At 40.3% G+C, this 14,020-nt stretch overlaps 1 protein-coding gene across 1 annotated transcript; it reads right to left on the bottom strand.

The window, feature by feature from the left end:
* Positions 1 to 4,027: 4,027 nt before the first annotated feature.
* Positions 4,028 to 12,182, bottom strand: LOC308295265 (H-2 class II histocompatibility antigen, E-S beta chain-like). The gene is made up of 7 exons (XM_080738280.1): positions 12,016 to 12,182; positions 11,436 to 11,708; positions 10,021 to 10,237; positions 7,308 to 7,375; positions 6,465 to 6,578; positions 6,085 to 6,143; positions 4,028 to 4,134 (listed from the first exon to the last, which is right to left on the bottom strand). Exons 1-6 carry the CDS (start codon positions 12,074 to 12,076, stop codon positions 6,106 to 6,108), a joined length of 771 nt encoding a protein of 256 aa, XP_080594406.1. The 5' UTR covers positions 12,077 to 12,182; the 3' UTR covers positions 4,028 to 4,134; positions 6,085 to 6,105.
* Positions 12,183 to 14,020: the final 1,838 nt, after the last annotated feature.

Here is a 14,020-nt window from a genome sequence, read left to right as displayed (position 1 = left end):
CCCTTAGATATAGGGTGAGAAGTGCGACACAAACTGCGTGTCCTTTCCATGGATCAACACCTTGCATCTCCCTCACCAAAAGAGTAGATAACATGTGGATCCAACGGCACGTGAACTGAATTCGATAGGTAAACGAAACGTTGTGTAACTGCGTCTTCTATCGGCACGCACACAACAACAACGTGACGCGCACACACACACACAGAGACACACACACCAACAAACGCAGATAAATGTGCCTGCACGTTGACAAAAGTTGTCCTTTAATCCTATAGACGCAACAAGACTAGAGGTGAGCGACCCGAAAGTCCGCGAACATCTAGTACAGTACATTTGGATCCTTTTGACTGTATTGCATATTATATAAATTCATGTTTTTATTTATATGTTCATTATTATTTTTTAGTTTTTACTGCACTTCATGCTTTGGCAATATTGACATTGAAAATCAAAAATCCATATCTCAAGAATTAGAATTAGAATATTACACACAACCAAGGATTTAAAAACAGAAATGTCAAATCTCTGGTTATGTTATGATAATTTATGCACTCAGTACTTGGTCTGGATTACTTTTGAACAAATGTCTTCATCGATGGGGCGTGGCATGAATGTGGTCAGCCTGTGGTATACTGCTGAGGTGTTATGGAAGCCCAGGTTTGCTTTGAGGCCTTAAGCTCATCTGTGTGGTTGAGTCTGGTGTCTCTCATCTTCCTCATGACAACACAACACAGATTCTCTGTGGGGTTCAGGTCAGGCCAGTTGGTAATAAATGGTAAATTTATATAGCGCTTTTATCCAAGGCGCTTTACATAGATTGTACATTACATTCACCCATTCATACACCGGTGGCGGAGGAAACCATGCAAGGCACCAACCTACTCACCGGGAGCAATTAGGGGTTCAGAGTCTTGCTCAAAGACCCTTCAACATTAACTCAGGGGGAGCCCGGATTCAAACTGGGAACCTTTCGGGAACCCTTTGTGCTCTAATAATGGTTTCTCTACCCCTGAGCTATGCGCCCCAGTTAAGTCAGTTGGTCAGTTAAGCCCAGTAATACCACGGTCAGTAATACCCCAACCCTTACTAGTAGTTTTGGCTTTGTGGGCAGGTGCCAAGTGCTTCTGGCTAAAGGAAATCAACATCTCCATAAAGCTTGTCAACCTACGGAAGCACAGAGTGCTCTGAAATCCCCGGGTAGATGGCTGTGTTGACTCTGAACTTGATAAAACACAGTTTGGGCAAAACCATTGCATTGCTGGTGTTGGTCCAATGTGTGTGTTGGTACACACACACACACACACACACACACACACACACACACACACACACACACACACACACACACACACACACACACACACACACACACACACACAAACAGTGTTCGGATAAAGACAACATTTTGCTACAGTATAACATTATATTCAGACACTTTTAAAAACATAAACAGGAAGTATATTCTTACCAGCTTTACTGTCTCGAGCAGATCTTCTGTTTTATATTGGTTTTATTCTCATGATAAAAACTAAGCCGTTTATATTGATTTTATTCTCATGACCAAACTGAAGTACTGAACAACTCTGTTTGGTGACCCATCCAATCATGTCTCCACAAGTGCTGTTTTTTATTTAATTTAATTTTCTTCTCTCTAGTTATTGACAGCTTATACAACTATTGATATGCTTCCTTGTGCAACGAAAATAGCCGATCTTCAAGCACACATGGCATCGTGCTGCGACACGTTGTGAGCTTGCAGATCTGCCATTATCGGTGTTTGACGCCACACTCAACTAAGTGCAGTCAAGCCTTTCTAGACGCAGCGATCAGCATGGAGTAAGAGGACAATTATAATTATTACAACATAAAACAATGTGTTCAAGTTCAGCAGAGTTCACTGAAGATTATTCTCTTAACAGAAAGTTAAGACCAAATACTGTATGAGTGAAACCTAAAAAACATGAGGCCCAATTATGTTTCAGATTCCTTTATTGATACATCGTGTCCTTCCAATCAAAGCAAGCAAATTAAAGCCACAATCTAACATGTGAACATCAAACCATTCATGGTCAGGGGTGCAGATCCCAGGGAGAAGGAGGTGTTTCCTTGCCTGGTTCCAGACCATAGACACCGCCCACTCTCAGAGTCTGAAATCAGGCTAGGTGTTTCCTCAAATAACGTCTTTAGAAATAAATGATGTAATTTAAAATATATGTTTAATAGAAGCTGATTCCACTTTAGAAATTATTCTCACATACAGTAAACACAATACATTATGAAGGGTTTGTTTCCTGATCATTAACAACACAATCCACTGAGCTGTTAACTAGTTTAACTGTTAACTAAACTGTTAAATAGTTTAATTAATGAGTGAAGTTCAGCCAATATGAATGGATAGAAACACAGCAGTGGAGCTGAAAACGGAAAGAAAATAAATAAATACTGATCAAGGAATATTTAAACTTTCCAAATTAGACACTTATTCTGTTATTTACTTTAGTAACGTTTGCACAACCTTTCTGTTACTGTTGACTCTCATGTGGCACTGACACTTAACTAAGTGTCCTTTAAATAGTGCTAAGTATGATTATTCATGAACTGAAAGGCAGCCCTACCCAGTTGTATAAGTATTTTAGACATTGATCTGACTGTTTAGTTTAGAATTATCAAATTATTTAAATTAATGTAACAGTATCAATGTTTGTAAGCCCTGCAGTTCAACATGCAGACATGTTAATGTATTTGTTGTTAAGTCAGGTGATGTCAACCTATAATGAGTTATTTACATCATTACAACATTATAGTTTGTTTCATGCATTGAACATGGATACAGCATTATTATTTCATACCAAATGTCAGACAAACTGTAATTATTGTGGACATTATAGTTAGTTTAAAATCCTAGCGTTAACTCTATGTTGGTGATTTTATTAATGAGAAGATTCATTTGTGGTTCCTCTCTAAGTTGTACTGAGATCTGCTCCTCTGCTCATGATTACATAATGATTACATATAAATGATTAATTAATATAAATTATTGCATGTCATCACTGTTTACCATTCATTTCCTAGACTGTGACAGCCCTTCATTGTCTAAACCAGGTCCACCCATCACCTCAGACCACCCTAGAGACTCTCACCCATCACCGCAGACCACCCTAGAGGCTCTAGGTCCACCCATCACCTCAGACCACCCTAGAGGCTCTAGGTCCACCCATCACCTCAGACCACCCTAGAGGCTCTAGGTCCACCCATCACCTCAGACCACCCTAGAGGCCCTAGGTCCACCCATCACCTCAGACCACCCTAGAGGCTATAGGTCCACCCATCACCTCAGACCACCCTAGAGGCTCTAGGTCGACCCATCACCTCAGACCACCCTAGAGGCTCTAGGTCCACCCATCACCTCAGACCACCCTAGAGGCTCTAGGTCCACCCATCACCTCAGACCACCCTAGAGGCTCTAGGTCCACCCATCACAGGGAAATAGTGATGTCATAATGATCCTAACACATTAATTATCACACATTATAAATGATTAACCTACACAAATGACTTACGGTCAATTATAAAATAACAATAAAACCGTTTTCACAAACATGGCTGACTGACTTCCATTCAGATGGATATTAATATTAATGTTATGAATAACTCTGATCATTTATTTACTGTTTCAATATAGTGTAGAACTGAAATATTATGCAAATATCCTGACCACAGAAACTATAGTAATATAATGAACTGCCCACACAACAGTAATGTGATGAACCTAACACTAACCCTAACCAATTGTAGTTTAGACAGAGCCTAACCAAAATCATTTGTCTCTAAAAGTCGAGTATCGACCCCAACTCTAACCTCACAGAAACTTTCAGAACTTTAAAACCACATAACATGGGCGAAACACAAGGAGAACACTAATTCTTGTTAGCCTTGGCTATCCAGTTAGCATTTGGTTTAAAAGACACATTTGTGAAAGAGGTTAATTATGTCATCACTGTGCTGCTGCTGCTGCTGCTGCTGCTGCTATGAGTAAGCCTATTTAAAAGGTGATTGGACACACATGTATTTCCTCCTCTCTCCACCAGAGGGCAGCAATGACTGTCTGCCTCTCTGTAAACACATCCAGGTGTTCTGTGAAAAGACAATGAACCAATAAGAATCAGAATGTCCCAGCAAGCATGGTCAGGTCAGGACCAGTGACGTCTGGATTGGAGCCAGATCACAGCCCACATGGGGATGATCTTGACATCATTACCAGGACGTCATATGGACTTTTTTGTTTGACAGGATTTATGTTGGTTGAAATCAGGTGATATTCTAGGCCAGATAAATATCACCATGGCCACAATAGGCGATGTAAATGGCATGAATCTGCAGACACTGGAAGTGCCGCGGTTAACAAAGTTACATCATGTGTTGCAGTTTCCGGTGAAATTCTCCCGGTGGAAGTAGCACAGTTTCATGCCGTTTCAGCCTATGGTCATAACCAGGCTTTTCTCTTCGCAGATGAGTAAGCCTGGCTACGTGAGGCTAGATAAATATCATAACTAGTTAGATATGTCCCAGAATATAACATTATATTCTCATATTTCAACTAACATTACAAACAATAACAATAATCCTGTCTGTCAAACAAAAAAAGTCCATATGACGTCCTGGTAATGACGTCAAGACCATCCCCATATGGGCTGTGATCTGGCTCCAATCCAGACGTCACTGATTGGTCCAGGTCCTGATGTGCTTGCTGGGGTAATAAATGTGTTAAAATGTAAACACTTCCCTTATACAGAGCAACCTTCCCTTATAGTAAATGGGTTAGGGTTAGAAAATAGTAAATCAATCATTCACACATAACTAGTTAATGTGTTATTCATGAATTGTTAAATGTTTGACAAGTTGGTTAATGTTATAATTTAAAACTATGCTATACAGTACATTAGTTATTAGTAAACTAGTTAAAAAGCTAAGCTCCCAGCATCCTCCCTGTAACTACAGTAACCATTAGAGTAGAAACAACTCAGTCCATTCTAACAACATGTGACCAATACTTTAGGGGAACACACACTGGACGCGGAGGCGGTGCCGAAGCGGCGCGTCAAAACATACGGCCCCATTATTTTCAATGAACTAACCCACACCGCCGCTGTCAGACGCGCGCAGTCGCGGGTCTGCCGCCTCGCCTGCCGCGCCGATACGCCACTGTTCTATTTTTCCAGCGTTGCCGCGTGGTGAACATGTTCTCCCATGGTTCTCCCCACCGGGGGAAATGGATGTGTTGTGTGGCAGCACGCCGCATCCAGTTGGGGTTACCCCGCGGCACTTCACGTGCGTCGATACCGTGGCGCGACGCTGCGCGGCCGCCCGTGTCCAGTGTGTGCTCCCCTTTAGTCAGTAGTGTATCTTAGTAGGAAGAGTAGCTCAGTTGGTAGAGAACTCTCCTTTGGACCACAAGGTTCTGTCTTTGATCCTGCTGGGTTTTCAATGTACTGAATCACTGGGTTCAGTTCACTGAAATGTTGTGTTCAATGTATTGAATCACTGGGTTCAGTTCACTGATATGTTGTGTTCAATGTACTGAATCACTGGGTTCAGTTCACTGAATCATTGTGTTCAAATGACTGGTTCAGAGTTTGTCTGCATTGTGTTGTCTCTTCACTGAACTGAATCACTTCCTGACTGGATCACCTGAACGTCCTCTCAGGCTATGGGATCTAAGCCCACCCAAATCTGCAAAAAAAAGTAAGCTAATGATAATAATAAAATCTTGAGGGCATTATGGTATGAATAGAACTTGTTATAACCTGTGATGCAGTATCCAGATGCAGGTGTAAGATCTGTTGTGTTTATATTGTGTATTATAGGTATAACAAAATGCATAGTTTTCTATGCATTTTGGGGGTTTTGAGTCCCAAAGGTCGCCCACCTTCTGTTTCTTCTTGCCCTCCAGTCCTACAGGCTAGATCCGGCCCTAGTTTTAATTAGGGTCCTAGTCTAGTTGTTTCACTTCTTACACAAGCATGTGTTTTATACACTTGTATACATTTTAAATAAAAGTGAATTAAAAAGAAAGAGGAAGTGAACCTGGGTGTGTGTGGGAGGAGTCTAAAGATCGTCATTTGTTGTCGGCACCAGAACACGACCTGGTAGAAGAAGAGAGACAGTTAAAACAGACAGACAGGCAGACAGACAGACAGACAGACAGACAGACAGATAATATTGTTTTATATGTTGTCATTATATCAGTGTATTTCAATCAGGCCTTTTGACGACAGTTCCACATATCTGTTGATCTGACCTCGCCGTCTTCCACTGGTATAGTTAATTAATTAATGAACTATGTTAATGAAACATGTACATGGAACATGATAATTAAGCATGCTAATCACCTTGTTTCTTCCACTGGTAGTAGATTAATTAATTAAACATGCTTATTAAACACATTAAATGAACATGTTAATCACCTCTCTTCTTCCAGTGGAAGTAGATGAATCCAGTCAGGAACAAGACCAGACCCAGAACCAGACCTGATGCTCCGATGGCCAGCTGGTTCTTCACTGCCTCTGGCATGGAGTCATCTGATGATAGAAATATGATATGATATTACATATATGATATTATTACAGTTTATTAAAACACCTTGTTCTTCACTGGCTCTGGCATGGAGTCATCTGATAATAGAACAACAGACGACACAGTCATTGTGAGTCTGTTAAATAATAATGAGTCCTGAGGACTTCTCAGAGCTATAAATACATCCAAAACAGATGATATGATTATAGATTTTAGAAGACATGTCTCAACTTTATACTATGATGATTATAAACCAGAGTGTAGAATGTGTATTAAGATGATCTTTATACTATGATAATTATAAACCAGACTGTAGAATGTGTATTAATAGGAATCTTTATACTATGATGATTATAAACAGACTGTGTAATGTGTATTCAGAGGAATGTTGGGACAGAGTAAGTCATAGACTTCACAGAGAGTCTTTGGTCCCTGCCAGGGAATCCAATCCCAACCTCCCAATCTTTGAGCAGACACTCTGACCACAAGGCATTACCATTGATAATAATGCTCCGTTTACCATTGATATTAATTAACCATTTTGATATTAATGAACCATTTACCATGAACCATTTACCATTGATATTAATGCTCCATTTACCATTGATATTAATGAACCATTTACCATTGATATTAATGAACCATTTACCATTGATATTAATGCAAAGATGATTATCTGCAGTCATTACACTAGTAAACAAAGATGATTACAGAAGATTACAGCAGTAACTGACCCCAGTCCATCATGATAGGTGCGGTCAGGCTGGGATGTTCCACCATGCATGAGATCTTCTCTCCTGATCTGTAACACACACACACACACACACACACACACACACACACACTAGGGTGACCAGATCCAAACTGTTCATTTGAGGGACAGAAGTACCACTTGTGTGGGACAATGTGGGACGGGTGGGCAACTGGGCATAGCAAATTATTACTTAAGTTGCTAATAAATGCTTAAGCTTTGATGTCATATTCGACCATAGCCCTAATACTGCCTAATTATTTGTTATTTACCCCCCTATAGAGTCTTAAAAACATATCTTGCAGTTAAAAGAGACAATGAGAGATTTACTTTAAAATGGAATGCCCTATAACATATTATTAATATAGTAGTCCAGTGTGGTCCAGTCTAGCTTGCTGTGTCACAATGTGGGACAGAGTCTCAATTTGGGGGACGCCTGAAAAGTAATGGAAATGTGGGACTGTCCCTCGCAAAGGGGGACATCTGGTCACCCTAACACACACACACACACACAGGATATAGATCATGGACACAGGAAGCATTGCCTGCTCCATAGAGCATCACAGTTGAAGACCCACCCGTTTTCACTCTGGAGTCAGAAGCGTTTTCCTCATTCATTTCTTCCATAGACATTTCATAAAGTATTTATTTAAACGTTTTTAAGCCTCAGACAAAGCCACCTCGGCTGGTGAGGAATCATGACAATATTCATTCTTTTTTTTAAATGCAAAGATTGATTAGAAAGCTGATAAAAAAGGGTACAAGACTGTGTACAACATTATTTAAAAAAATTGTGGAAACTACACTCCCAGAATGCATTGCGAATGACACTAGTTTCCTGAAATATATCCCTTAAATCACGGTCAGTTTAGTTATCCAGGCCAGCATGGCCTGACATGTAGTGATTTTCATCTCTGTGGACGCTCTTATCGTCATCTTTAACCTAGTGCATCATATTTGTAAAAGAAAGACACTCGCTCACGGATTTCTGCTGAAGTGCAATAATCCGCCGGGAAGACAGGGGTAGTAAGCTACTTCCGCGGTAACCACAAGATAGACCTACATGAAAGAAGAAGACGCTAGACCAATCACAGATGTCGATTTCACCAGATGTACATTTTTAGCAATATGGGTAATGCATGCAGTTCTTCTCCATGCGATCTTGATTAAAATGTGTTTTTACTAAAACTAGAGTGATTGCATACATACACTACAGGAGCATCAGGAGCATCTAGAACCATTTTACAACCACCAGCCTAGTGGTACATTGAATTGCTACGACTTAGTGGCTGATAATGAAAAACCCTATGGTGAAAATGAATGGGCTGTTTACTTCCGAATCCGACACCTCATTGCGATGCTCTATATGGCAACTGCCAATTATCACAGACACTGAACAGAATTCAGCCAATGCAATGTCAGCTCTTATAGCTTATCCACAATTTTCCAACATCCCATCATGCATTGCGCAGAATGTGCAGGCAGCTTCCGGCGCCGCAGCCGAGAGTGATCTACAAGCTCACAATGGTTGCATCTGCGACGCGACGTGAGCTTGTATGTCTGCTGTTAACCGGAAGTGTCCCGCAAATAATGCTACAGTAAATTCTCGCGGAAACAGGTGGATAGAGACACACAGGCGCCTACAAATTCACGCCCACAATTGAGACAGCGGCCCCACTTAGGGTAAGGGAGAACGGTGTACTGAAAGCCATTGCAATTCATTTGTAGTTAGCCTAATATTAAAATAATCCTACACAAACTGAAGACTATATTGATTTAAATAAAAATATGTTTCTAGATGTATGGACCGGCTTTGTCAACATATCTTCTTGTTTTCTAAATACATGATGTGTGTCACATTTAATTTGCCACTTGAATGGATTACCCATAATGTTAACAGGGCAGAGAGGAGATGGCAGACAGAGAACATGTCGCTTTTTAGTGACATCACTGTCTTTACTGCTGTGCGTTTAGGAGCACCGACTTTTAAGAACCTGGCTATTTCAACTACAGAGTGAATTCTCCAGGTTAGTATTAATCGAAAAAATAACCTGCAATACTCCGTTTGGAAGAAGCGAGATGCGATAATTTTCAAAAAATAAATAGCCTAATTATACACGAGAAACAAGCATATCTGGGTATTGAAAACCTCAAGGGATGCGTCCATGACGTGTGTACCATGCGACCACTTAAATTTAAGATTTCCAATGCTAGCACTTTCCCCCCATTGATGAAGTATATTAAAGTATATTGGAGGTAGTGTATCAAGATGACAGATATGCCACTTTAAAAAGGCCAAATTAAACACATGGGATACTTTGTTGGAACACAAAAGAAATCGCTACGTCCTCAACCACTCAAATTATGTTATTTCACGATGCCTCTCATTGGGATTGCATTGGCAGCTGCAGTGCTGAAGTGGGGCCGCTGTCACAATAGGGGGCGTGAATTTGTAGGAGCCCGTGTTTCTATTGGGCATTCCTGCAATCGGCAGACCTCTCACAGCTACGCATTGGAAATAGCAAAACAGTCTCAAAGCTATACTGTTACTGGAAATAGACTGCTCAAAACTGTCTCAAAGCAACTGGAAATAGCCAGAAAAAAAAACTGTCTCAAAGCTATACTTGAAATAGACTGCAAAAAAGCTACTAACTCACATAGTAGGTGTGTTTTTCAATGTATAGTCTATTAGGTACCTGGGTGTGTACTCCAGGTAGGAGTGGTACTGGTAGTACCAGTCTCCATCAGACAGCTCATAAGAGGAAGTGACATCAGAGGTGGTCTCTTCTCCGTCTCTCAGCCAGGTGACGATGATCACTTTGGGGTAGAAGTCATAGGAACTGCACTGCAGCATGTGAGTGTGTTTGCTGCTAGTGAAGGGGGTTGCTGAGGTCAGTCTCACGTAGGGCTCCACTGAAAAAGAACAACAACATAATTATTATGGCCCAATAACAATGTAAGGACTGCAAGGACACTATGGTATAAAAGGAATGGAACAGCACTTAAGATGAATGTTTCATTCATGACACTTTACATCACATCTAAAACTCTTTACTTCCTTATTTACAGTCATTGCTTTAAAGGCTGTGATTGTCGATTATTATTATATTATTATAATATTTTCATTAATCTGCTTGTTTTAATTTGTTTAGATTAAGGGTTATAATGTAATTCATTTTAAATTGTATTTGCATATTCTGTATTTACTTTGTACATTTCTTATCATGCGTCCCCTTATGTTTGACTAAATATATAGGCCTACAGTATCTTCCATTCTGTCTCCCTTTGAGAACAGTGAGAAAGCACTACTGTTTGTTGACGCTCTAACTGCGATTCATGAATAATTTACATACTCAACTGGTTGATATTTAGAGGATTCCCCTGGTAACGCTATGAACTGTGGGTAATTCCTTCGCCAAAGTCGGCATCAATGCTGACTGGCAGACTTCAATTAAGGTGAGAACACTACTATTATCTTATTCTTAATATGTTTGTATAATGTCAATGTTTGGCCACCAGGTGGCACCACAGAACAACGTTTCATAGAATAGAATAGAGTAGCTTCTACAACATTCTACAGTTTTCTACAGTGTAGAATACAAATGTCATGTAATTTAAACATTATATTGAATATTTTACAGTTACCCATGCTTTACATACAGCAATAAATCAAGCAATGTATTTTAATGAAAATAGTTCAAATGAACAAAAGAGTAGAAAAACAACTAATCCTGTGAAATTGTTATCAATTGATTAACATTGGGCAAAATAAATTAGCAAAGACAATAATCAAAATAAAAATGAAAGCAACAGAGGTTTGTTTTATCACAGAATCTTTTTAAGTTAATTTGACCACATTATTCCTGCATGGTGTCACTATGTCAGACATGACAGGTGAAAACACAATAGCCTAGATCTAAATGTCATAGTCGTAGTGCAATGGCATTGGTGACACAACGAGTTGTGAGCTTGTAGATCAGCTATTTTCAATGTTTATCAGCAAATGAAGATAAGATTAATATTAACACAATTAATCAGCTCACAATATTATTAATTATTATGTTAGTTTATGAGGTGAGGAGTGTTGAGTGCTGCTCTGAGATCAGCTCACCTCTCTTGTCCAGAACATTGGAGTAGTAGAGCTCAATGTTGTGTTTGCAGAATGCCACTCGGTCTGCTCTCTGCCCAGCCAGTACTCCAGGATCTTTATTCCAGGCCTCTGCGTTCTTCACACCAAACTCAGTGTATCCAACATACTGATCCACTCTGCTGTCCCACCTGATGAACTCGTCAGTATTGAAATTATATGACAGTATGTACTGTATGTCATTCAGCTCACTGGAGTTGAACACACAGCGGGAAGCCCAATAGAACTCATGTCCATCTGGAAATAGAAACATATATGTCATCAATGTTCAATTAAATAAAGTTGACCTGTCCTGCTCTATTTAACCACATGACCCATATAGCGTCCATTCAGTATATCAGTTCTACACTATACATCACGTTGTGAGCTTGTAGATCGTCCATGTCTATGATATTTAGTGTAGAGGACAATGGGGCGTCGGAGCCTATCGTACAGCCCTGAGGTACTCCGGTCAGGTTAATAAGTAGGGTTTAAATGGTTCAACAGATGAAACATGTTGAAACTCAGACTAGTGTGAATTATTAAATAATTAAATAAAGTTTACCTGCTGCATGGAAACAGATGAAACTCAGTGAAACACAGAGCCAGAGATGAGATGAAGTCATGATGAGTTGAGATGTTTCAGAGTTTAGTTGAAGTGTTGATGAGTTGAGATGTTTCAGAGTTTAGTTGAAGTGTTGATGAGTTGAGATGTTTCAGAGTTTAGTTGAAGTGTTGATGAGTTGAGATGTTTCAGAGAAATGAACACTGACTCGGTTCTCCAACTGTCTCTAATCTACAAGAACCAATGAAAAAACACTATTCACTCTCATCACTTGTTACCAGGTAGACACTAAACCAAAACTAAAGCAGATAGTTTTAATAATGTATATTCTACAAGTGTGTCCTGCTACACAAACCATTATTGACTCAATTTTTACCTCTCATACTTATTCCAGATAATCCCTATACATTTGAAAAAAAAAGAAAAGGCAGCTGGACCACATGGCATCCAAAACAGAGGGTGAACTAGGTCTCTCTAACTTCATAATAATAATAATAATAATTATAACTAGTAAAACACCTCAGGGTCACATGCGACCTCACCCTTCAGGGCGAGGTCGCGCCAATTCTTGGCCATCTGGCCAGTGATGTGATATATTGGACCAGTTACCCATGTATGGAGACCCCTGCATGATAGTCAACAATGTTATGTTAAAACATACCCATATATGGGCATGACCAAATATGGGCATTCCCAGATATGTCCTTAATATTGATGACATTGGGACAGGGATCTCCATATATGGGCATAAAACGTATGTTAATTAGTAAAGCCAAGCTGGGCCTTTGCGAGTTAGGGCCTGGGGGGAGGGGGGGTAACACTTAAGTTGCAATCAAACAAAAAAATCCGCTTGGAAATCCGTTCAGGCATTCATGATTTAGCAGCCATTATGTTTTCTGCAGATGTAAACAAACATGGCTACCATATTTGAAAGGGGGAAATCTCGCTTTTTCGACGTGTCAGATGTTCGACGGCAGGCAACTTGACGCAGCGATAGTTCGACTATGGGATCGCGAGATTCCGGCGCCGCTCTTTCGACGGCACCGTTTTCCGAAAAAAAGGGCGCCAGTGTTTCGAATCCCAACTGTCCTACACAACAACAGTTCGACAAGGCAGCACGGTATTATTTCGACAATGAAAAAAAACAAGTCTCTCTCACACACGCACAGACAGACTCACAATGACAACGCTCCTAACCCAGCCTTACCCTCCCCCGACCCTCTATCGTTTTTTGTTCTCTTTCTCGTCTCTCATCTCCCTCTCCCTCTCTCTCTCTCTCTCTCTCTCTTTCTCTTTCTCTCTTGTCTCTCTTGTCCTCAAAACAGAAAGGACCATTCATGTGTAGCCTACACTCTCTCAGTTTTAGCATTTACATTAACAGTATTTGTTTAATATTAAAGTATTAACTCTTATACTGCTTTGGACGTTCCTGTTCGCCCCAATTCTAGAGAGTGGGGACGGCCAATACGGCCGTTCGTTCGTTTGATGTTTTTTATGGATTATGATAAAAGACGTCCTTGCGCAACTTTTCAATGTATAATTGGTCGTCGGGTCGTTTTGAGGACAGCCGGAAACCGCGTCATAAAAAAAAAGTAAACAGACTGTCCTGGCTCCAGTGGCGTCAGTTCAGAACAAGCTAAGGTATGGCAACATGACTGGTGTCACCAGGCATGTTGCCATACCTTAGCAACAGGCACGATGAAAAGTACATTTTTATTATTTCCCCCTGGAGCCAAGGTATGGCAGCTGCATACCCCTGCCATACCCAATTGACGCCCCTGCCTGGCTCCGCCTGCTAGCCTTGAGGGATTATATTGTTTTTTTTGTTAGTAGAGAGAGAGAGCGAGAGAGAGAGACACGTTGGTAAAAGCGATCATTTTGTCGGAAATCAGTTGTTTTATAGTATTAGTAGTATAGTAATTGTAGTAGGTAGTAGTATTTAGCAGTACTAGAATATTGAGATGTATTAGGCCAACTCAGCCTCAACTTGCTGGTATCATTCCGC

Source organism: Nannobrachium achirus, assembly GCF_963921795.1.
Source record: "Nannobrachium achirus genome assembly, chromosome: 12".
Lineage (NCBI taxonomy): Eukaryota > Metazoa > Chordata > Actinopteri > Myctophiformes > Myctophidae > Nannobrachium > Nannobrachium achirus.
Note: the sequence above shows the minus strand (reverse complement) of the source record. Positions and strands in the feature narration are given on the sequence as shown.